This window comes from Bombina bombina, chromosome 2, assembly GCF_027579735.1.
Source record: "Bombina bombina isolate aBomBom1 chromosome 2, aBomBom1.pri, whole genome shotgun sequence".
Lineage (NCBI taxonomy): Eukaryota > Metazoa > Chordata > Amphibia > Anura > Bombinatoridae > Bombina > Bombina bombina.
This window is the reverse complement of record NC_069500.1, coordinates 107,853,286-107,878,022: the sequence shown is the minus strand read 5'-3', so window position 1 is coordinate 107,878,022 and position 24,737 is coordinate 107,853,286. Positions and strand designations below refer to the sequence as shown.

The window sequence follows — 24,737 nt, the reverse complement described above, 5'->3', positions numbered from 1 at the left end:
GTTGTCTACACAAAGTGTCCGAAGTGTTGTCCAAGGTGTTAGTCTTGTCTGTTATGTTATACAACGCTTTGTAATAGGAGTGAAATGAGTTAGCAATTTGTTTACTGCCCTTTAATGTAGATCCATCAGGATCTTGGATGAAATGTATATGTGTTTTTAACTGTTTTCTACGTATTGCTCTTGCTAACAGCTTCCCTGGTTTATTGCCCCCTTAATAATATTTTGCCTTGTGGTTAATTGCCTGCGTTGGAATGCTTTCCTTAGAAGATCATTAAGTTCTTTCCTTTTGCTCTCCAGTTTTTTTTTTTTTATTTCCATATCCGATGGGGTATTCTTATGTAGTACCTCTAGTTGGGTGATTGTTTCAGTCAGTTGGGTATGTTGTAGTCTATGTTGTTTATTGAGGTGTGCTTTGTGTTTGAGGAACTCTCCACGCATCACGCATTTATACGCTTCCCAAAAGGTTGTGGGAGAGGTTTGTGTAGGATCATTATGCAATAAATAATCCGACAGTGACTTCTGTATTTCTATTTTTATCAAGGGATCTTCTAATAAGAAGTCGTCTAATCTCCAAATGTATACTGTTGGAGGTAGGTCAGGCCACTGAATAGTACAAGTGACTGGAGCGTGGTCAGACCACGTTATAGGAGGAATTATGGGCTTTTATCAGAAACCACAATGGAAGAACAACAGAAATGAGAATTTTTGCATTTACAGTGATTTAGGTAATTAAACATCAACACTTACATCCAGATATTGTTTTGCAATTGTCCTCTTGATATCATCATTTATCTTGGCGCAGGTCACATCTCGCTTCAAAAACTCTAATGTCTGCTTAGGGTTGAAATGGACTCCTGTTTTTCTGTTGATAGCCTTGTCATACACTTTAGCAGATTCAGAGGGAGAATACTTCTGAATTTTACTGTTTGGTAAGAAGCAATTACAAATATGTTACAATTTCATATTAATATATAAAAAAATCTTTATAACAGTCAACTCACTATGACTAAAATGAGTAAACGTTTTGAAAGTACATTGTAAGGTATACTGTGTTACAGACAACCTCAAGAAATAGAATGGACCAACAAATTATACCTTCAAAAAACATTTACTCAAAAGGGACAGTAAGGTCAAAATTAAACTTGCATGATTCAAGTGGAGCATGCAAAAAAATAAAATAAAATTCTAATTTACCCATCTGAAAATCCGCAAAGATTCTTCAAATGCTGCTTTAACATTAAAAGCAAAAGAATTCCTTGAGAGGCATTTGCAAATTCTATTAGAGGTACAGTGTCCTCAGGCAGGCAGTTAAGTACGTATTCCACATCATCCTCATCTTCTGAATCAGAGTGAGAATTTGCTCGCCTTCTAGATTTTCGAGGCCGGGTTACTTCCTTTTCACTCTCACTGCTGCTCTCTTCTTCAGATGCTGCCTCCTTAACTTTTGGTTTTCTTGTCACCATTGACTGAAAATAATTAATGAGTGTTATGTTTTACATAGCTCCTATGTACAATTAATAGTAAAGGATTAACAGAACAAAATGAAGCATTAAATAAGCAAAACACCCAAATTATTAAACGTATTTTCAGTTAATTTAAAGTTAAGGTAATTTTTGAAACGCTAGGATTTACCAGTGCTACAAATAAAGGGGACTTTCAGTCATGAAGTATAAAGTACTTTATGCTTAAAGTTCCTTTAGATGCCTGCAGAGCATGCCGCACTGAGCGCCTCAGGCTGCCCACGAAGAATACCATTTTGTCAATGAGTTGATGTCAGTCAATAGTGTGCTAGCCATACAGCATATTGCCAACTGATCCGCACGGCTATTGGCTAAGATGTGGAAATGTCAATTCATTGAAAAAACATAATTTATGTAAGAACTTACCTGATAAATTCATTTCTTTCATATTAGCAAGAGTCCATGAGCTAGTGACGTATGGGATATACATTCCTACCAGGAGGGGCAAAGTTTCCCAAACCTCAAAATGCCTATAAATACACCCCTCACCACACCAACAAATCAGTTTAACGAATAGCCAAGAAGTGGGGTGATAAGAAAAAAAGTGCGAAAGCATAAAAAATAAGGAATTGGAATAATTGTGCTTTATACAAAAAAATCATAACCACCACAAAAAGGGTGGGCCTCATGGACTCTTGCTAATATGAAAGAAATGAATTTATCAGGTAAGTTCTTACATAAATTATGTTTTCTTTCATGTAATTAGCAAGAGTCCATGAGCTAGTGACGTATGGGATAATGACTACCCAAGATGTGGATCTTTCCACGCAAGAGTCACTAGAGAGGGAGGGATAAAATAAAGACAGCCAATTCCGCTGAAAAATAATCCACACCCAAAATAAAGTTTAAATTATAAACAGAAGATTCAAACTGAAACAGCTGCCTGAAGTACTTTTCTACCAAAAACAGTTTCAGAAGAAGAAAACACATCAAAATGGTAGAATTTAGTAAAAGTATGCAAAGAAGACCAAGTTGCTGCTTTGCAAATCTGGTCAACCGAAGCTTCATTCCTAAACGCCCAGGAAGTAGAAACTGACCTAGTAGAATGAGCTGTAATCCTTTGAGGCGGAGTTTTACCTGACTCGACATAAGCATGATGAATTAAAGATTTCAACCAAGATGCCAAGGAAATGGCAGAAGCCTTCTGACCTTTCCTAGAACCAGAAAAGATAACAAATAGACTAGAAGTCTTTCGGAAATTCTTAGTAGCTTCAACATAATATTTCAAAGCTCTAACCACATCCAAAGAATGCAATGATTTCTCCTTAGAATTCTTAGGATTAGGACATAATGAAGGAACCACAATTTCTCTACTAATGTTGTTAGAATTCACAACCTTAGGTAAGAATTTAAAAGAAGTTCGCAACACCACCATATCCTGATGAAAAATCAGAAAAGGAGACTCACAAGAAAGAGCAGATAATTCAGAAACTCTTCTGGCAGAAGAGATGGCCAAAAGGAACAAAACTTTCCAAGAAAGTAATTTGATGTCCAATGAATGCATAGGTTCAAATGGAGGAGCTTGAAGAGCCCCCAGAACCAAATTCAAACTCCAAGGAGGAGAAATTGATTTAATAACAGGTTTTATACGAACCAAAGCTTGTACAAAACAATGAATATCAGGAAGATTAGCAATCTTTCTGTGAAAAAGAACAGAAAGAGCAGAGATTTGTCCTTTCAAGGAACTTGCAGACAAACCTTTATCCAAACCATCCTGAAGAAACTGTAAAATTCTCGGAATTCTAAAAGAATGCCAGGAAAAATGATGAGAAAGACACCAAGAAATATAAGTCTTCCAGACTCTATAATATATCTCTCTAGATACAGATTTACGAGCCTGTAACATAGTATGAATCACAGAGTCAGAGAAACCTCTTTGACTAAGAATCAAGCGTTCTCCATACCTTTAAATTTAAGGATTTGAGATCCTGATGGAAAAAAGGACCTTGCGACAGAAGGTCTGGTCTTAACGGAAGAGTCCATGGTTGGCAAGAGGCCATCCGGACAAGATCCGCATACTAAAACCTTGAGGCCAAAAAAGAGGCCATGCTGGAGCCACCAGCAGAACAAACGAGCATTCCTTCAGAATCTTGGAGATTACTCTTAGAAGAAGAACTAGAGGCGGAAAGATATAGGCAGGATGATACTTCCAAGGAAGTGACAATGCATCCACTGCTTCCGCTTGAGGATCCCTGGATCTGGACAGATACCTGGGAAGTTTCTTGTTTAGATGAGAGGCCATCAGATCTATTTCTGGAAGTCCCCACATTTGAACAATCTGAAGAAATACCTCTGGGTGAAGAGACCATTCGCCCGGATGTAACGTTTGGCGACTGAGATAATCCGCTTCCCAATTGTCTATACCTGGGATATGAACCGCAGAAATTAGACAGGAGCTGGATTCCGCCCAAACCAGAATTCGAGATACTTCTTTCATAGCCAGAGGACTGTGAGTCCCTCCTTGATGATTGATGTATGCCAAAGTAGTAGACATTGTCTGTCTGAAAACAAATGAACGATTCTCTCTTTAGAAGAGGCCATGACTGAAGAGCTCTGAAAATTGCACGGAGTTCCAAAATATTGATCGGTAATCTCACCTCCTGAGATTCCCAAACCCCTTGTGCTGTCAGAGACCCCCAAACAGCTCCCCAACCTGTCAGACTTGCATCTGTTGAAATTATAGTCCAGGTCGGAAGAACAAAAGAAGCCCCCTGAACTAAACGATGGTGATCTGTCCACCACGTTAGAGAGTGTCGTACAATCGGTTTTAAAGATATTAATTGAGATATCTTTGTGTAATCCCTGCACCACTGGTTCAGCATACAGAGCTGAAGAGGTCGCATGTGAAAACGAGCAAAGGGGATCGCGTCCGATGCAGCAGTCATAAGACCTAGAATTTCCATGCATAAGGCTACCGAAGGGAATGATTGAGACTGAAGGTTTCGACAAGCTGATATCAATTTTAGACGTCTCTTGTCTGTCAAAGATAGAGTCATGGACACTGAATCTATCTGGAAACCTAAAAAGGTTACCCTTGTCTGAGGAATCAATGAACTTTTTGGTAAATTGATCCTCCAACCATGATCTTGAAGAAACAACACAAGTCGATTCGTATGAGATTCTGCTAAATGTGAAGACTGAGCAAGTACCAAGATATCGTCCAAATAAGGAAATACCACAATACCCTGTTCTCTGATTACAGACAGAAGGGCACCGAGAACCTTTGTAAAAATTCTTGGAGCTGTTGCTAGGCCTTACAGTTACCATTTTGAATGTTGGTATCCTTACATAACGATTCAATATTTTTAGATCCAGAACTGGTCTGAAGGAATTCTCCTTCTTTGGTACAATGAAGAGATTTGAATAAAACCCCAGCCCCTGTTCCAGAACTGGAACTGGCATAATTACTCCAGCCAACTCTAGATCTGAAACACATTTCAGAAATGCTTGAGCCTTCGCTGGATTTACTGGGACACGGGAAAGAAAAAATCTCTTTGCAGGAGGCCTTATCTTGAAACCAATTCTGTACCCTTCTGAAACAATGTTCTGAATCCAAAGATTGTGAACGGAATTGATCCAAATTTCCTTGAAAAAACGTAATCTGCCCCCTACCAGCTGAGCTGGAATGAGGGCCGCACCTTCAAGTGGACTTAGAAGCTGGCTTTGATTTTCTAAAAGGCTTGGATTTATTCCAAACTGGAGATGGTTTCCAAACTGATACCGCTCCTGAGGATGAAGGATCAGGCTTTTGTTCCTTGTTGTGACGAAAGGAACGAAAACGATTATTAGACCTAAATTTACCTTTAGATTTTTTATCCTGTGGTAAAAAAGTTCCTTTCCCTCCAGTAACAGTTGAGATAATAGAATCCAACTGAGAACCAAATAATTTATTACCCTGGAAAGAAAGGGAAAGCAGAGTAGACTTAGAAGACATATCAGCATTCCAAGTTTTAAGCCATAAAGCTCTTCTAGCTTAAATAGCTAGAGACATATACCTGACATCAACTCTAATGATATCAAAGATGGCATCACAAACAAAATTATTAGCATGTTGAAGAATAATAATAATGTTATGAGAATTATGATCTGTTACTTGTTGCGCTAAAGCTTCTAACCAAAAAGTTGAAGCTGCAGCAACATCCGCTTAAGATATAGCTGGTCTAAGAAGATTACCTGAACACAAGTAAGCTTTTCTTAGAAAGGATTCAATTTTCCTATCTAAAGGATCCTTAAAGGAAGTACCATCTGCCGTAGGAATAGTAGTACGCTTAGCAAGAGTAGAGACAGCCCCATCAACCTTAGGGATTTTGTCCCAAAACTCCAATCTGTCAGATGGCACAGGATATAATTGCTTAAAACGTTTAGAAGGAGTAAATGAATTACCCAAATTATTCCATTCCCTGGAAATTACTTCAGAAATAGCACCAGGAACAGGAAAAACTTCTGGAATAACTACAGGAGATTTAAAAACCTTATCTAAACGTTTAGATTTAGTATCAAGAGGACCAGAATCCTCAATTTCTAATGCAATTAGGACTTCTTTAAGTAAAGAACGAATAAATTCCATTTTAAATAAATATGAAGATTTATCAGCATCAACCTCTGAGACAGAATCCTCTGAACCAGAAGAACTATTATCAGAATCAGAATGATGATGTTCATTTAAAAATTCATCTGAAAAATGAGAAGTTTTAAAAGTCTTTTTGTGTTTACTAGAAGGAGGAATAACAGACATAGCCTTCTTAATGGATTTAGAAACAAAATCTCTTATGTTATCAGGAACACTCTGAGTATTAGATGTTGATGGAACAGCAACAGGTAATGTAACTTTACTAAAGGAAATATTATCTGCATTAATAAGTTTGTCATGACATACAGTACAAACAACAGCTGGAGGAATAGCTACCAAAAGTTTACAGCAGATACACTTAGCTTTGGTAGCTCCAGCATCAGGCAGTGATTTTCCAGAAGTATCTTCTGACTCAGTTGCAACGTGGGACATCTTGCAATATGTAATAGAAAAAACAACATATAAAGCAAAATTGATCAAATTCCTTAAATGACAGTTTCAGGAATGGGAAAAAATGCCAGTGAACAAGCTTCTAGCAACCAGAAGCAATAAATAATGAGACTTAAATAAAGTGGAGACAAAAATGACGCCCATGTTTTTTAACGCCAAAAAAGCCACCCACATTATTTTGCGCCTAAATGCTATTGGTGCCAAAAATGATGCCACATCCGGAACGGCGACATTTTTGGCGCGAAAAACGTCAAAAATGACGCAACTTCCGGCGACACGTATGACGCCGGAAACAGAAAATTTTTCGCGCCAAGAAAGTCCGTGCCAAGAATGACGCAATAAAATGAAGCATTTTCAGCCCCCGCGAGCCTAACAGCCCACAGGGAAAAGTCAAATTTTAAGGAAAGATAAAAATTTATATATTCAAATGCATTATCCCAAATATGAAACTGACTGTCTGAAATAAGGAAATGTTGAACATCCTGAGTCAAGGCAAATAAATGTTTGAATACATATATTTAGAACTTTATATAAAAGTGCCCAACCATAGCTTTAGAGTGTCACAGAAAATAAGACTTACTTACCCCAGGACACTCATCTACATGTTGTAGAAAGCCAAACCAGTACTGAAACGAAAATCAGCAGAGGTAATGGTATATATATATATATATAAGAGTATATCGTCGATCTGAAAAGGGAGGCAAGAGATGAATCTCTACGACCGATAACAGAGAACCTATGAAATAGACCCCGTAGAAGGAGATCATTGAATTCAAATAGGCAATACTCTCCTCACATCCCTCTGACATTCACTGCACGCTGAGAGGAAAACCGGGCTCCAACTTGCTGCGGAGCGCATATCAACGTAGAATCTAGCACAAACTTACTTCACCACCTCCATAAGAGGCAAAGTTTGTAAAACTGATTTGTGGGTGTGGTGAGGGGTGTATTTATAGGCATTTTGAGGTTTGGGAAACTTTGCCCCTCCTGGTAGGAATGTATATCCCATACGTCACTAGCTCATGGACTCTTGCTAATTACATGAAAGAAATATAGCATTCTGATGTGGGCGGCCTGAGGCGCTCAGAGTCGAATACGTTGAGGGGCAAATAAAGGAACATTCAGCATGAAGTATTTTATGACTTTATTTGTAGCACTGGTAAATCCTAGTGTTTCAAAAACGCTAGGATTTACCATAACTTTAAAGAAGAGAAAAATGGGCACTAAAGTAATTTTTGTCTAGCACTGCGACTAGCGATTACTCACCTCTCTGAATGACTGAAGCAGATTGCTACCAGAAACAGATAATGTAATATCTATGTGATGCATGATAAAGAGAGGCTCTTCCTGGGTTTGATATGGAAAGCAAGCTAGATTGTCCGCTATATACACAAGCATATTCACCTCAGTTTTCTGAAAGAAAAAATATACATTTTAATAGGATTACTATAAAATGCCAAAAAATATTAAAAAAGTAAACTACACAAGACCACTGCTAAATGGTATTTGTGTATAATAAAACTTTCCATACCGCAGCATCATCAAATAGATTAAGTAATGCGATAAGGAAGGCCCTTCTGTGCTGACGATTCCCTCTAATCATGGAGTAAAGGTGTGAACATAATGCAGTAGTGGACTCGTCCTGTCGGAATCCTCTCACTAAATGCTTTTTATCTGAAATGATTGCTTGTTGCACCTGGTAGGACATCTTAATGCCAGCCACAGCTTTCATCTGAGACAAATGGAAAAGCAATATTTTTTTTTAAACCAAAAACAATAAAAAAAACACTGTTACACTCAGTATATACTAGAAAAGACACAATCATACAATCTATAGTCTTGCATAAAAATAAATGAATAGCTGTGAATCATATTCTTACATGGATGAATCCAGTGTATTTCTTGTCTATTTCTACCAACTGCTGGTCTGATTTGTTTCTCATGGATGGTTCTGGATCTGTTCCCATTGCAATAAGATATGGCACACACTAAAAGTTAGAAAACAAAATCAACAGTAAAATAGCATGCACTGAATGTGTGAAAATGAGGCATAATGTTACTACTTTTATACAACAAATTAAAACTATTTATGAACGGATTAAATGTGATTTATCCTATTTTCTAAAAAGAAATTGGTACTTGTACAATTTAGTGACTGCGCATGACCGTTTTATTTGCTAGTTATTTAGTCTTGCCCCTATGGAAAGGTAAGACTTCAAATCATACAAAATAATTTGAAAAGCTAGTAACAAATAATAATAATCGTGCATGCACACACCACACACAAAAATTGTGAAGGCACTATGTTCTGTTGAGAAGGGAGATAAATGTGCTAAAATAGGACAATATTACAAATTCCTATTCTAAAAAAAAGTAGTAAAGTGACTTTATATACTTTGTTTAAAAAAGCAAAACAAAAAAACAAAAACACAACAAACTTTTCTACTTTTCTAGAAGCAAATACCGAATATGACTTCAGGCAACAGCATTTGGCTATTTTCAGGAACTAGTGTAAAAGTGTCACACATAGTCAAATGATGCTGCTTGTGGCCATATTCTCTTCCAAGATATCTTACCTGAACAGGATGAATGAGGCCTTGATTTAAAGTCAATGCAATGACATTCAGAGCAAAGTGGCGTACACTGGACTGAGTGTGAAAGAAGGACTCAAGAACTTGTTTGAGGTAAAGCTGCATAATGGAACTGCTCATCCCTGAGGAAATATCTCCCATTTCTTTTAAATCTTCCTGCTTAGAAAGTTTTTTCCCTAGAAATCATGAACAAAGATTATTAAAACTAGTAGATTATATAAAAAAATAGAATAAATCAGCACAGCAAAACTGTTCTACCACAAGGTTAAAAGGAATATAAAACCCACAATTTTTCTTTCATGATTCAGACAGAGCATGCAATTTAAACAGATTTCCAGTTTAATTCTATTATATAATTTACTTAATTCTTTTGGTATCCTTTGTTGAAAATACCACCTAGGTAGGCTCAGGAGCAGCAATGCACCACGGAGGAGCTAGCTGGTGATTGGTGGCTGCACATTTCTCTCTTAGCATTGGTTCACCTGATGTGTTCAGCTAGCTCACAGTAGTGCATAGCTGCTCTTCAACAAAGTAAAACAAGATCATGAATGTATGGGATCTGAACTATGAGAGATAATTGTGGGATTTTATGTCCCTTTTAAGCTATGCCACAGATGTAAATAACAAATGAGCCATTAGTACAGGTTTAAAATAAAATTGAACAAAACAAAATGTATGCTTACCTGATAAATTTTATTTATTTCCGGGCATGGAGAGTCCATGGAGATTCATGGAGAGTCCATGGAGATTCATTTAAATTACTAATGGGATATTCACTCCTGGCCAGCAGGAGGCGGCAAAGAACACCCCAGCAAAGCTGTTAAGTATAACTTCTCTTACCCATAACCCCCAATCATTCGCCCGAAGGGAACTGAAAAAGTAACAAGGATATAGAGGTGCCTGAGGTTTGTACAAAAAAAAATGGCTGAATTTAAACAAGGGTGGGTAGTGGACTCTCTATACCCGGAAATAAATTATCAGGTAAGCATACATTTTGTTTTCTTTCCTCTGGCATAGAAAGTCCACAATTCATTCCAATTACTAATGGTAACCAATACCCAAGCTAGAGGACACAGAATGAAAGGGAGGGAGAACAAGATAGGTGGACATAAACCGAAGGCACCACCGCTTGAAAAAGAAGCCCCAGCCAAGGGAAAAGTATCAAATTTGTAAAACTAGTAAAAAAAGTATGAATAGATGACCATGTGGCCGCCTTGCAAAATTTGCTCTACTGAAGCTTCATTATTGAAAGCCTAGGAAGAAGAAACAGCTCTAGTGCAATGAGCCGTAATTCTCTCAGGAGGCTGATGCCCAGCTGTCTCACAAGCTAAACGAATAACACTTCTCAACCAGAGAGAAAGAGTGGTAGAAGTGGCCTTCTGACCCCTACACTTACCAGAGAAAAAAAGAAACAGGGCAGAAGACTGCCAAAAAACTTTAGTTGCTTGAAGGTAAAATTTTAAAGCATGCACAACATCCAAGTTATGCAAAAGACATACCTTCTGGGAGGAAGGAATAGGACACAAAGTGGGAACAACTATTTCCTGATTAATATTGCGATCCGACAGTACCTTAGGGAGAAACCCAAGCTTAGTACGAAGGACCACCTATCAGGATGAAAAAATAAAGGTAAGGAGAATCAAACTGCAGAGCCGAAAGTTCCAAAACTCTGTGAGCAAAAGAAATAGCAATAAGAAACAAAACCTTCCAAGAAAGTAATTTAATGTCCACAGAATGCATTGGCTCAAATGGAGCCTGCTGTAAAACCTTAAGAACTAGGTTAAGACTCCAAGGAGGAGCAACAGGTTATGACTAAGGCCTGAACACAAGACTGAACATCTGGCAGAACCGCCAGACATTTATGCAAAAGAATAGAGAAGAAATCTGACCCTTCAGAGAACTGGCTGACAAACCTTTCTCCAGGCCCTCCTGAAGAAAAGCCAAAATTTGAGGAACCTTCACTTTGTTCCAAGAAAAATAATAATGAAAGTATTTACACCATACCCTATGGTAAATTCTGTGAGTAACCGGTTTACGAGCCTGAAGCATAGTATCTATATACTTTCTCAGAGAAGCCACGTCTAGCCAAAACTAGACGTTCAATCTCAAAGCAGTTAACTTCAGGGAAACCAGATTTGGATGAAGGAATTGACCCTGAAGTAGAAGGTCCTTCCTCAAAGGTAACCATCAAAGAGGAAGAGGAAACGGGTATGCTAGATTGAAATTCCAAGGAACCGCCAGAGCATCTACCAGAGCGGCTTGAGGATCTTGACCTTCAACCGTACCTTGGAAGTTCGGCGTTTTGATGAGAAGCCATCAGATCCAATTCGGAATCCCCCACTTGAAAGTTATCATTGTGAAAACCTCTGGGTGGAGAGCCCACTCTCCAGGATGAAAAGTTTGCCTGCTCAGAAAATCTGCCTCCCAATTGGCCACCCCTGGAATGTGGATGGCAGAAAGATGGCAATAGTGAGACTATGCCCACTGGAGAATGCGAGTCACCTCCTCCATTGCCAAGGAACGCAGAGTTTCCCCCTGGTGGTTGATATAAGCCACCGAAGTGATGTTGTCCGACTAATCTGATAATCCGGACCAAAGCTAGTTGAGGCCAAACTATCAAAGCATTAAAGATTGCTCTAGACTCCAAGATATTTATTGGAAGAGATGACTCCTCCGGAGTCCACAAGCCCTGTGCTTTTAACCCCTTAACGACACGAGTCGTACAGGGTACATCGCACACAACCAGGTCTTTAAAGACCAGCGACGTACCCTGTACGACGTTGGGGATTAAAGCGGCTTCAAGCCGCTTTACGGTTATTGCAGTGATGCCTCGATATCGAGGCATCCTGCAATAACATTTTTCCCCCATCCGATGCAGAGAGAGCCACTCTGTGGCCCTCTCTGCCCCGGTAGAAAATGTTAATTGTAAGGGATCTGGGAGGGGAAGCTACACTACAGAAAAAAAAGGCATTTTTTTCTAAACTGGGTACTGGCAGACAGCTGCCAGTACCCAAGATGGCTCCCAGTAAGGTAGAGGGGGAGGGTTAGAGAGCTGTTTTGGGGGGGGGGATCCTACACAGCAGCATATGTAAATATGCTATACAATATTTTTTTTAAAAAATATACCTTTTATTTTAGTACTGGCAGACTTTCTGCCAGTACTTAAGATGGCGGGGACAATTGTGGGATGGGGGAGGGAAGAGAGCTGTTTGGGAGGGATCCTGGGGTGTGATGTGTCAGGTGGGAGGCTGATCTCTACGCTAAAGCTAAAATTAACCTTGCAAGCTCCCTAATTAACCCTTGCACTTCTGGGCATAATACATGTGTGGTGCGCAGCGGCATTTAGCGGCCTTATAATTACCAAAAAGCAACGCCAAGGCCATATATGTCTGCTATTTCTAAACAAAGGGGATCCCAGAGAAGCATTTACAACCATTTATGCCATAATTGCACAAGTTGTTTGTAAATAATTTCAGTGAGAAACCTAAAGTTTGTGAAAATATTTGGGAAAAAGTGAATATTTTTTTTTATTTAATAGCATTTGGCGGTGAAATGGTGGCATGAAATATACGAAAATGGGTCTACATCAATACTTTGGGATGTCTTCTAAAAAAAACATAATTTATGCTTACCTGATAAATTTATTTCTCTTGTAGTGTGTTCAGTCCACGGGTCATCCATTACTTATGGGATATATTCTCCTTCCCAACAGGAAGTTGCAAGAGGATCACCCAAGCAGAGCTGCTATATAGCTCCTCCCCTCACATGTCATATCCAGTCATTCGACCGAAACAAGACGAGAAAGGAGAAACTATAAGGTGCAGTGGTGACTGGAGTTATAATTTTAAAATTTAGAACCTGCCTTAAAAAGACAGGGCGGGCCGTGGACTGAACACACTACAAGAGAAATAAATTTATCAGGTAAGCATAAATTATGTTTTCTCTTGTTAAGTGTGTTCAGTCCACGGGTCATCCATTACTTATGGGATACCAATACCAAAGCTAAGTACACAGATGATGGGAGGGACAAGGCAGGAACATTAAACAGAAGGAACCACTGCCTGTAGAACCTTTCTCCCAAAACCAGCCTCCGAAGAAGCGAAAGTGTCAAATTTGTAAAATTTGGAAAAAGTATGAAGTGAAGACCAAGTTGCAGCCTTGCAAATCTGTTCAACAGAGGCCTCATTCTTAAAGGCCCAGGTGGAAGCCACAGCTCTAGTGGAATGAGCTGTAATTCTTTCAGGAGGCTGCTGTCCAGCAGTCTCATAGGCTAAACGTATTATGCTACGAAGCCAAAAAGAGAGAGGTAGCCGAAGCCTTTTGACCTCTCCTCTGTCCAGAGTAAACGACAAACAGAGAAGAAGTTTGTCTAAAATCTTTAGTTGCCTGTAAGTAGAACTTCAGAGCACGGACCACGTCTAGATTATGCAAAAGACGTTCCTTCTTTGAAGAAGGATTAGGACATAATGATGGAACAACAATCTCTTGATTGATATTCCTGTTAGAAACAACCTTAGGTAAAAACCCAGGCTTAGTACGCAGTACTACCTTGTCTGAATGAAAGATCAGATAAGGAGAATCACAATGTAAGGCAGATAACTCAGAGACTCTTCGAGCCGAGGAAATAGCCATCAAAAACAAAACTTTCCAAGATAAAAGCTTAATACCAATGGAATGAAGGGGTTCAAACGGAACACCCTGAAGAACTTTAAGAACCAAGTTTAAACTCCACGGAGGAGCAACAGCTTTAAACACAGGCTTAATTCTAGCCAAAGCCTGACAAAAAGCCTGGACGTCTGGATTCTCTGCCAGACGTTTGTGTAAAAGAATAGACAGAGCTGAAATCTGTCCCTTTAGCGAACTAGCGGATAAACCCTTTTCTAAACCCTCTTGTAGAAAAGCCAATATCCTAGGAATCCTAACCTTACTCCATGAGTAACTCTTGGATTCGCACCAATATAAATATTTACGCCATATCTTATGGTAAATTTTTCTGGTCACAGGTTTCCGAGCCTGTATTAATGTATCAATGACCGAATCCGAAAACCCACGCTTTGATAGAATCAAGCGTTCAATTTCCAGGCAGTCAGCCTCAGAGAAATTAGGTTTGGATGGTTGAAAGGACCCTGAATTAGAAGGTCCTGCCTCAGAGGCAGAGACCATGGTGGACAGGACGACATGTCCAATAGGTCTGCATACCAGGTCCTGCGTGGCCACGCAGGCGCTATCAGAATTACCGATGCCCTCTCCTGTTTGATCCTGGCAATCAGTCAAGGTAGCAACGGAAATGGTGGAAACACATAAGCTATGTTGAAAACCCAAGGGGCTGCTAATGCATCTACCAGCACCGCTCCCGGGTCCCTGGACCTGGATCGGTAACAAGGAAGCTTCGCGTTCTGGCGAGATGCCATGAGATCCAGATCCGGTTTGCCCCAACGACGAATCAGTTGAGCAAATACCTCCGGGTGAAGTTCCCACTCTCCCGGATGAAAAGTCTGGCGACTTAGGAAATCCGCCTCCCAGTTCTCCACGCCTGGGATGTAAATCTATGACAGGTGGCAAGAGTGAGACTCTGCCCAGCGAATTATCTTCGAGACCTCCAACATCGCTAGGGAACTCCTGGTTCCCCTTTGATGATTGATGTAGGCCACAGTCGTGATATTGTCCGACTGAAATCTGATGAACCTCAGTTTTGCTAACTGAGGCCAAGCTAGAAGAGCATTGAATATTGCTCTTAATTCTAGAATGTTTATTGGAAGGAGTTTCTCCTCCTGAGTCCACGATCCCTGAGCCTTCAGGGAATTCCAGAATGCTCCCCAGCCTAGAAAGCTGGCATCCGTTGTTACAATCGTCCAATCTGGTCTGCGAAAGGTCATTCCTTTGGACAGATGAACCGGTGACAACCACCAGAGAAGAGAATCTCTGGTCTCCTGGTCCAGATTTAGCAAAGGGGACAGATCTGAGTAATCCCCGTTCCATTGACTGAGCATGCATAGTTGCAGCGGTCTGAGATGCAGGCGCGCAAATGGCACTATGTCCATTGCCGCGACCATTAAGCCGATTACCTCCATGCACTGAGCTACTGATGGGCTTGGAATGGAATGAAGGACACGGCAAGCATTGAGAATCTTTGATAACCTGGACTCCGTCAGGTAAATCTTCATCTCTACAGAATCTATAAGAGTCCCTAGAAAAGGAACCCTTGTGAGAGGTAACAGAGAACTCTTTTCCACATTCACTTTCCACCCATGCGACCTCAGAAATGCTAGAACTATCTCTGTATGAGACTTTGCATTCTGAAAACTTGACGCTTGTATCAGAATGTCGTCTAGGTACGGAGCCACCGCTATGCCTCGTGGTCTTAGTACCGCCAGAAGTGAGCCCAGAACCTTCGTAAAAATTCTCGGGGCCGTGGCTAACCCGAAGGGAAGAGCCACAAACTGGTAATGCCTGTCTAGAAAGGCAAACCTCAGGTACCGATAATGATCTTTGTGAATCGGTATGTGAAGGTAAGCATCCTTTAAGTCCACTGTGGTCATATATTGACCCTCTTGGATCATGGGTAGGATGGTTCGAATGGTTTCCATCTTGAACGATGGTACCCTTAGGAATTTGTTTAAGATCTTTAAGTCCAAGATTGGTCTGAAGGTTCCCTCTTTTTTGGGAACCACAAATAGATTTGAGTAAAATCCTTGTCCCTGTTCCGATCGCGGAACTGAGTGGATTACTCCCATGATTAAGAGGTCTTGTACACATTGTAGAAATGCCTCTCTCTTTACTAGGTTTGTAGATAACCTCGATAGATGGAACCTCCCTTGTGGAGGAGAGGTTTTGAAATCCAGAAGGTATCCCTGAGATATAATCTTCAACGTCCAGGGATCCTGCACATCTCTTGCCCAAGCCTGGGCGAAGAGAGAAAGTCTGCCCCCCACTAAATCCGTCTCCGGATAGGGGGCCCTGTCTTCATGCTGTCTTAGGGGCGGGAGTAGGCTTTCTGGCCTGCTTGCCCTTGTTCCATGACTGGTTGCCTTTCCAACCCTGTCTGTAACGAGCAGTAGTTCCTTCCTGTTTTGGAGCGGAGGAAGTTGATGCTGCTCCTGCCTTAAAGTTACGAAAGGCACGAAAATTAGACTGTTTGGCCTTTGGTTTGGCCCTGTCCTGAGGAAGGGCGTGGCCCTTACCTCCCGTAATGTCAGCAATAATTTCCTTCAAGCCGGGCCCGAATAAGGTCTGCCCTTTGAAAGGAATGTTAAGTAGCTTAGATTTGGAAGTTACATCCGCTGACCAGGATTTAAGCCAGAGAGCTCTGCGCCTGTATGGCGAATCCTGAATTTTTAGCCGTAAGTTTGGTTAGATGTACTACGGCATTAGCTTGCTTAAGGGTTCTAACTTTGCTCAAAGCCTCATCCAATGGCGCTGTGCGAATCGCCTCTTCCAGAGACTCAAACCAGAATGCCGCTGCAGCCGTGACAGGCGCAATGCATGCAAGAGGCTGCAATATAAAACCCTGTTGAACAAACATTTTCTTAAGATAACCCTCTAATTTTTTATCCATTGGATCTGAGAAAGCACAGCTATACTCCACCGGGATACTGGTACGTTTGGCTAAAGTAGAAACTGCTCCCTCCACCTTAGGGACCGTCTGCCATAAGTCTCGTGTGGTGGCGTCTATAGGAAACATTTTTCTAAATATCGGGGGAGGGGAAAAAGGCACACCGGGTCTATCCCACTCCTTACTAATAATTTCTGTAAGTCTTTTTGGTATAGGAAAGACGTCAGTACACACCGGTACCGCATAGTATCTATCCAACCTACACATTTTCTCTGGAATTGCCACCGTGTCGCAATCATTCAGAGCCGCTAATACCTCCCCTAGTAACACACGGAGGTTCTCAAGCTTAAATTTAAAATTTGAAATTTCTGAATCCGGTCTCCCCGGATCAGAACCGTCACCGACAGAATGAAGCTCACCGTCCTCATGTTCTGCAAATTGTGACGCAGTATCAGACATGGCTCTCGTGTCATCAGCGCGCTCTGTCCTTAACCCAGAGCTATCGCGCTTTCCCCTTAATTCGGGCATATTATATAATACTTCTTTCATAACATTAGCCATATCATGTAAAGTGATTTGTAAGGGCCTAGATGTACTTGGCGTCTCAATCTTACGCATCTCCCGAGCGGGAGACGCAGGTACTGACACGTGAGGAGAGTTAGGCGGCATAACTTCCCCCTCGTTGTCTGGTGATAATTTCTCTATTGGTACAGATTGACTTTTATTCAAAGCAATATCAATACAATTTGTACACATCGTTCTATTGGGCTCCACATTGGCTTTTGAACATGATGAACAGACAGTTTCCTCTGAATCAGACATGTTTAAACAGACTTAGCAATGAAACTAGCAAGCTTGGAAATCACTTTCAATAAGTTTACAAGCAATATAAAAAACGCTGCAGCGCTTCAAAAATACAGATATAATTAAACAATTCTTAACAAGAAGTGTATTATTAGCAGAGGATTGCACCCATTAGCAAAAGGATGATTAACCCCTCAATACCCAAAACGGATAAAACGGATATCAATTAAGATTTAACGCTTTTAATCACAGTCAAACACACTGTCACAGATCTGCTGTGACTGATTACCTCCCTCAAAAATGAATTTTGCAGACCCCTGAGCTCTCTAGAGACGTCCTGGATCAAGGAGGAAGAAGCAGGAAGACTGTGCTAGAATTTTAACTGCGCAACAAGGCGCTAAAACAAGGTCCCTCCCACTCCTATTACAGCAGTGGGAGCCCTGATATAACGGTTTCCATGCAGAAAATATATGTTAGCCATGTGGAAAACATCATGCCCAAAGAGATTTATCACCAAAGTACCTCACAAAAACGAATAACATGCCAGTAAACGTTTTATTAAAAAACAACATTTTCCAATGTCATGCAAAGTTATCACTAAGCCTGCTACCAGTCGCTACCACGGCAGATAAGGCTTAAGTATTATTTCAGTTTTAACAGTATTTTCTCAGTCAAATTCTAGTCCCTAGAAAATAACTCGACTGCGCGTACTTTTATCAGCCTGATACCAGTTGCCACTACTGCATTTAAGGCTGTACTTACATCATACGGTAACAGCAGTATTTTCTTAGTCAATTCCATTCCCAGAAAATAATGTACCGCACATACCTCATTTGCGGAGGACCCCGCATGCTATTCCCAGTTTCTGAAGTTACCCCACTCCTCAGAATGTCGAGAACAGCCAGTGGATCTTAGTTACGCCTGCTAAGATCATAGAAAATACTGCCTGAGATAGAAAAAACAGCACACTCCAGTGCCATTTAAAATAAACTTTTGATTGAAGAATAGTTAAGTAAAAACTCCAGCTCCTCTCGCGACCTCCTTCTTTGTTGAGGGTTGCAAGAGAATGACTGGATATGACATGTGAGGGGAGGAGCAATATAGCAGCTCTGCTTGGGTGATCCTCTTGCAACTTCCTGTTGAGAAGGAGAATATATCCCATAAGTAATGGATGACCCGTGGACTGAACACACTTAACAAGAGAAAAATATATACATGTCAATAGATATTCAGGGATTCCTGAAAGATATCAGTGTTCCAATGTAACTAGCGCTAATTTTGAAAAAAAGTGGTTTGGAAATAGCAAAGTACTACTTGTATTTATTGCCCTATAACATGAAAAAAAAAAAAGAACATGTAAACATTGGGTATTTCTAAACTCGGGACAAAATTTAGAAACTATTTAGCATGGGTGTTTGTTGGTGATTGTAGATGTGTAACAGATTGTGGGGGTCAAAGTTAGAAAAAGTGTGTTTTTTTCCATTTTTTCCTCATATTTTATATATTTTTTTATAGTAAATGATAAGATATGATGAAAATAATGGTATCTTTAGAAAGTCCATTTAATGGCGAGAAAAACGGTATATAATATGTGTGGGTACAGTAAATGAGTAAGAGGAAAATTACAGCTAAACACAAACACTGCAGAAATGTAAAAATAGCCCTGGTCCTTCAGGGAAAGAAATTGAAAAAACATAATTTATGTAAGAACTTACCTGATAAATTCATTTCTTTCATATTAGCAAGAGTCCATGAGCTAGTGACGTATGAGATATACATTCCTACCAGGAGGGGCAAAGTTTCCCAAACCTCAAAATGCCTATAAATACACCCCTCACCACACCCACAAATCAGTTTAACGAATAGCCAAGAAGTGGTGTGATAAGAAAAAGTGCGAAAGCATAAAAAATAAGGAATTGGAATAATTGTGCTTTATACAAAAAAAATCATAACCACCACAAAAAAGGGCGGGCCTCATGGACTCTTGCTAATATGAAAGAAATGAATTTATCAGGTAAGTTCTTACATAAATTATGTTTTCTTTCATGTAATTAGCAAGAGTCCATGAGCTAGTGACGTATGGGATAATGACTACCCAAGATGTGAATCTTCCACACAAGAGTCACTAGAGAGGGAGGGATAAAATAAAATAAAGACAGCCAATTCCGCTGAAAATAATCCACACCCAAAATAAAGTTTAATATTAAAAATATAAGCAGAAGATTCAAACTGAAACAGCTGCCTGAAGTACTTTTCTACCAAAAACAGCTTCAGAAGAAGAAAACACATCAAAATGGTAGAATTTAGTTAAAGTATGCAAAGAGGACCAAGTTGCAGCTTTGCAAATCTGATCAATCGAAGCTTCATTCCTAAACGCCCAGGAAGTAGAAACTGACCTAGTAGAATGAGCTGTAATCCTCTGAGGCGGAGTTTTACCCGACTCAACATAGGCATGATGAATTAAAGATTTCAACCAAGATGCCAAAGAAATGGCAGAAGCTTTCTGGCCTTTTCTAGAACCGGAAAAGATGACAAATAGACTAGAAGTCTTTCGGAAAGTCTTAGTAGCTTCAACATAATATTTCAAAGCTCTAACAACATCCAAAGAATGCAATGATTTCTCCTTAAAATTCTTAGGATTAGGGCATAATGAAGGAACCACAATTTCTCTACTAATGTTGTTGGAATTCACAACCTTAGGTAAAAATTTAAAAGAAGTTCGCAACACCGCCTTATCCTGATGAAAAATCAGAAAAGGAGACTCACAAGAAAGAGCAGACAATTCAGAGACTCTTCTGGCAGAAGAGATGGCCAAAAGGAACAAAACTTTCCAAGAAAGTAATTTAATGTCCAATGAATGCATAGGTTCAAACGGAGGAGCTTGAAGAGCCCCCAGAACCAAATTCAAACTCCAAGGAGGAGAAATTGACTTAATGACAGGTTTTATACGAACCAAGGCATGTACAAAACAATGAATATCAGGAAGATTAGCAATCTTTCTGTGAAAAAGAACAGAAAGAGCAGAGATTTGACCTTTCAAGGAACTTGCGGACATACCTTTAAACCATCCTGAAGAAACTGTAAAATTCTCGGAATTCTAAAAGAATGCCAGGAAAAATGATGAGAAAGACACCAAGAAATATAAGTCTTCCAGACTCTATAATATATCTCTCTAGATACAGATTTACGAGCCTGTAACATAGTATTAATCACAGAGTCAGAGAAACCTCTTTGACCAAGAATCAAGCGTTCAATCTCCATACCTTTAAATTTAAGGATTTGAGATCCTGATGGAAAAAAGGACCTTGCGACAGAAGGTCTGGTCTTAACGGAAGAGTCCACGGTTGGCAAGAGGCCAATCGGACAAGATCCGCATACCAAAACCTGTGAGGCCATGCTGGAGCTACCAGCAGAACAAACGAGCATTCCTTCAGAATCTTGGAGATTACTCTTGGAAGAAGAACTAGAGGCGGAAAGATATAGGCAGGATGATACTTCCAAGGAAGTGATAATGCATCCACTGCCTCCGCCTGAGGATCCCGGGATCTGGACAGATACCTGGGAAGTTTCTTGTTTAGATGAGAAGCCATCAGATCTATTTCTGGAAGTTCCCACATTTGAACAATCTGAAGAAATATCTCTGGGTGAAGAGACCATTCGCCCGGATGCAACGTTTGGCGACTGAGATAATCCGCTTCCCAATTGTCTATACCTGGAATATGAACCGCAGAGATTAGACAGGAGCTGGATTCCGCCCAAACCAGAATTCGAGATACTTCTTTCATAGCCAGAGGACTGTGAGTCCCTCCGTGATTGATGTATGCCACAGTTGTGACATTGTCTGTCTGAAAACAAATGAACGATTCTCTCTTCAGAAGAGGCCAAGACTGAAGAGCTCTGAAAATTGCACGGAGTTCCAAAATATTGATCGGTAATCTCACCTCCTGAGATTCCCAAACCCCTTGTGCCGTCAGAGACCCCCACACAGCTCCCCAACCTGTAAGACTTGCATCTGTTGAAATTACAGTCCAGGTCGGAAGAACAAAAGAAGCCCCCTGAACTAAACGATGGTGATCTGTCCACCACGTCAGAGAGTGTCGTACAATCGGTTTTAAAGATATTAATTGAGATATCTTTGTGTAATCCCTGCACCATTGGTTCAGCATACAGAGCTGAAGAGGTCGCATGTGAAAACGAGCAAAGGGGATCGCGTCCGATGCAGCAGTCATAAGACCTAGAATTTCCATGCATAAGGCTACCGAAGGGAATGATTGTGACTGAAGGTTTCGACAAGCTGAAATCAATTTTAGACGTCTCTTGTCTGTCAAAGACAGAGTCATGGACACTGAATCTATCTGGAAACCCAAAAAGGTTACCCTTGTCTGAGGAATCAATGAACATTTTAGTGAATTGATCCTCCAACCATGATCTTGAAGAAACAACAAAAGTCGATTCGTATGAAATTCTGCTAAATGTGAAGACTGAGCAAGTACCAAGATATCGTCCAAATAAGGAAATACCACAATACCCTGTTCTCTGATTACAGACAGAAGGGCACCGAGAACCTTTGTAAAAATTCTTGGAGCTGTTGCTAGGCCAAACGGCAGAGCCACAAACTGGTAATGCTTGTCCAGGAAAGAGAATCTCAGAAACTGATAGTGAGCTGGATGAATCGGAATATGCAGATATGCATCCTGTAAATCTATTGTAGACATATAATGCCCTTGCTGAACAAAAGGCAGGATAGTCCTTAGTTACCATTTTGAATGTTGGTATCCTTACAAAACGATTCAATATTTTTAGATCCAGAACTGGTCTGAAGGAATTCTCCTTCTTTGGTACAATGAAGAGATTCGAATAAAACCCCAGCCCCTGTTCCAGAACTGGAACTGGCATAATTACTCCAGCCAACTCTAGATCTGAAACACATTTCAGAAATGCTTGAGCTTTCGCTGGGTTTACTGGGACACGGGAAAGAAAAAATCTCTTTGCAGGAGGTCTTATCTTGAAACCAATTCTGTACCCTTCTGAAACAATGTTCTGAATCCAAAGATTGTGAACAGAATTGATCCAAATTTCTTTGAAAAAACGTAATCTGCCCCCTACCAGCTGAGCTGGAATGAGGGCCGCACCTTCATGTGGACTTAGAAGCTGGCTTTGCTTTTCTAGAAGGCTTGGATTTATTCCAGACTGGAGATGGTTTCCAAACTGAAACTGCTCCTGAGGATGAAGGATCAGGCTTTTGTTCTTTGTTGAAACGAAAGGAACGAAAACGATTATTAGCCCTGTTTTTACCCTTAGTTTTTTTATCCTGTGGTAAAAAAGTTCCTTTCCCACCAGTAACAGTTGAGATAATAGAATCCAACTGAGAACCAAATAATTTATTACCCTGGAAAGAAAGGGAAAGTAGAGTCGATTTAAAAGACATATCAGCATTCCAAGTTTTAAGCCATAAAGCTCTTCTAGCTAAAATAGCTAGAGACATAAACCTGACATCAACTCTGATAATATCAAAAATGGCATCACAGATAAAATTATTAGCATGTTGAAGAAGAATAATAATGTTATGAGAATCATGATCTGTTACTTGTTGCGCTAAAGTTTCCAACCAAAAAGTTGAAGCTGCAGCAACATCCGCCAAAGATATAGCAGGTCTAAGAAGATTACCTGAATACAAATAAGCTTTTCTTAGAAAGGATTCAATTTTCCTATCTAAAGGATCCTTAAAGGAAGTACCTTTAGCAAGGGTAGAGATAGCCCCATCAACTTTAGGGATTTTGTCCCAAAACTCTAATCTGTCAGACGGCGCAGGATATAATTGCTTAAAACGTTTAGAAGGAGTAAATGAATTACCGAAATTATTCCATTCCCTGGAAATTACTTCAGAAATAGCACCAGGAACAGGAAAAACTTCTGGAATAACTACAGGAGATTTAAAGACCTTGTCTAAACGTTTAGATTTAGTATCAAGAGGACCAGAATCCTCAATTTCTAATGCAATTAGGACTTCTTTGAGTAAAGAACAAATAAATTCCATTTTAAATAAATTTATCAGCATCAACCTCTGAAACAGAATCCTCTGAACCAGAAGAATCATTAGAATCAGAATGATGATGTTCATTTAAAAATTCATCTGGATAAAGAGAAGTTTTAAAAGACTTTTTATGTTTACTAGAAGGAGGAATAACAGACATAGCCTTCTTAATGGATTCAGAAACAAAATCTCTTATGTTATCAGGAACACTCTGAACATTAGATGTTGATGGAACTGCAACAGCTAATGGTATTTTACTAAAGGAAATATTTTCTGCATTAACAAGTTTGTCATGACATTTAATACAAACAACAGCTGGAGAAACAGCTACCAAAAGTTTACAGCAGATACACTTAGCTTTGGTAGTTCCAGCACCAGGCAGCGATTTTCCTGAAGTATCTTCTGACTCAGATGCAACATGAGACATCTTGCAATATGTAAGAGAAAAAACAACATATAAAGCAAAATTGATCAAATTCCTTAAATGACAGTTTCAGGAATGGGAAAAAATGCCAAAGAACAAGCTTCTAGCAACCAGAAGCAATGAAAAATGATACTTAAATAATGTGGAGACAAAAGCGACGCCCATATTTTTTTTTTTAGCGCCAAATAAGACGCCCACATTATTTGGCGCCTAAATGCTTTTGGAGCCAAAAATGACGCCACATCCGGAACGCCGACATTTTTGGCGCAAAAGAACGTCAAAAAATGACGCAACTTCCGGCGACACGTATGACGCCGGAAACAGAAAAGATTTTTTGCGCCAAAAAAGTCTGCGCCAAGAATGACGCAATAAAATGAAGCATTTTCAGCCCCCGCGAGCCTAACAGCCCACAGGGAAAAAGTCAAATTTTTTAAGGTAAGAAAAAATGATTGATTCAAATGCATTATCCCAAATATGAAACTGACTGTCTGAAAATAAGGAATGTTGAACATCCTGAGTCAAGGCAAATAAATGTTTGAATACATATATTTAGAACTTTATAAAAAAGCGCCCAACCATAGCTTAGAGTGTCACAGAAAATAAGACTTACTTACCCCAGGACACTCATCTACAAGTAGTAGAAAGCCAAACCAGTACTGAAACGAGAATCAGTAGAGGTAATGGTATATATAAGAGTATATCGTCGATCTGAAAAGGGAGGTAAGAGATGAATCTCTAATACCGGTAACAGAGAACCTATGAAATAGACCCCGTAGAAGGAGATCATTGAAT

At 39.9% G+C, this 24,737-nt stretch overlaps 1 protein-coding gene across 1 annotated transcript in view; it reads right to left on the bottom strand.

Annotated features, from left to right (window-relative positions):
* NIPBL (NIPBL cohesin loading factor) overlaps positions 1–24,737 on the bottom strand; it is an 822,857-nt gene that overhangs the window by 14,749 nt on the left and 783,371 nt on the right. The window contains exons 39-44 of the mRNA XM_053699671.1: positions 9,117–9,307; positions 8,421–8,528; positions 8,072–8,272; positions 7,807–7,953; positions 1,195–1,466; positions 748–922 (exon numbers count right to left, since the gene is read on the bottom strand). Of these exons, the coding sequence (XP_053555646.1) occupies positions 748–922; positions 1,195–1,466; positions 7,807–7,953; positions 8,072–8,272; positions 8,421–8,528; positions 9,117–9,307 (1,094 nt within the window). The remainder of the gene's footprint in view (positions 1–747; positions 923–1,194; positions 1,467–7,806; positions 7,954–8,071; positions 8,273–8,420; positions 8,529–9,116; positions 9,308–24,737) is intronic.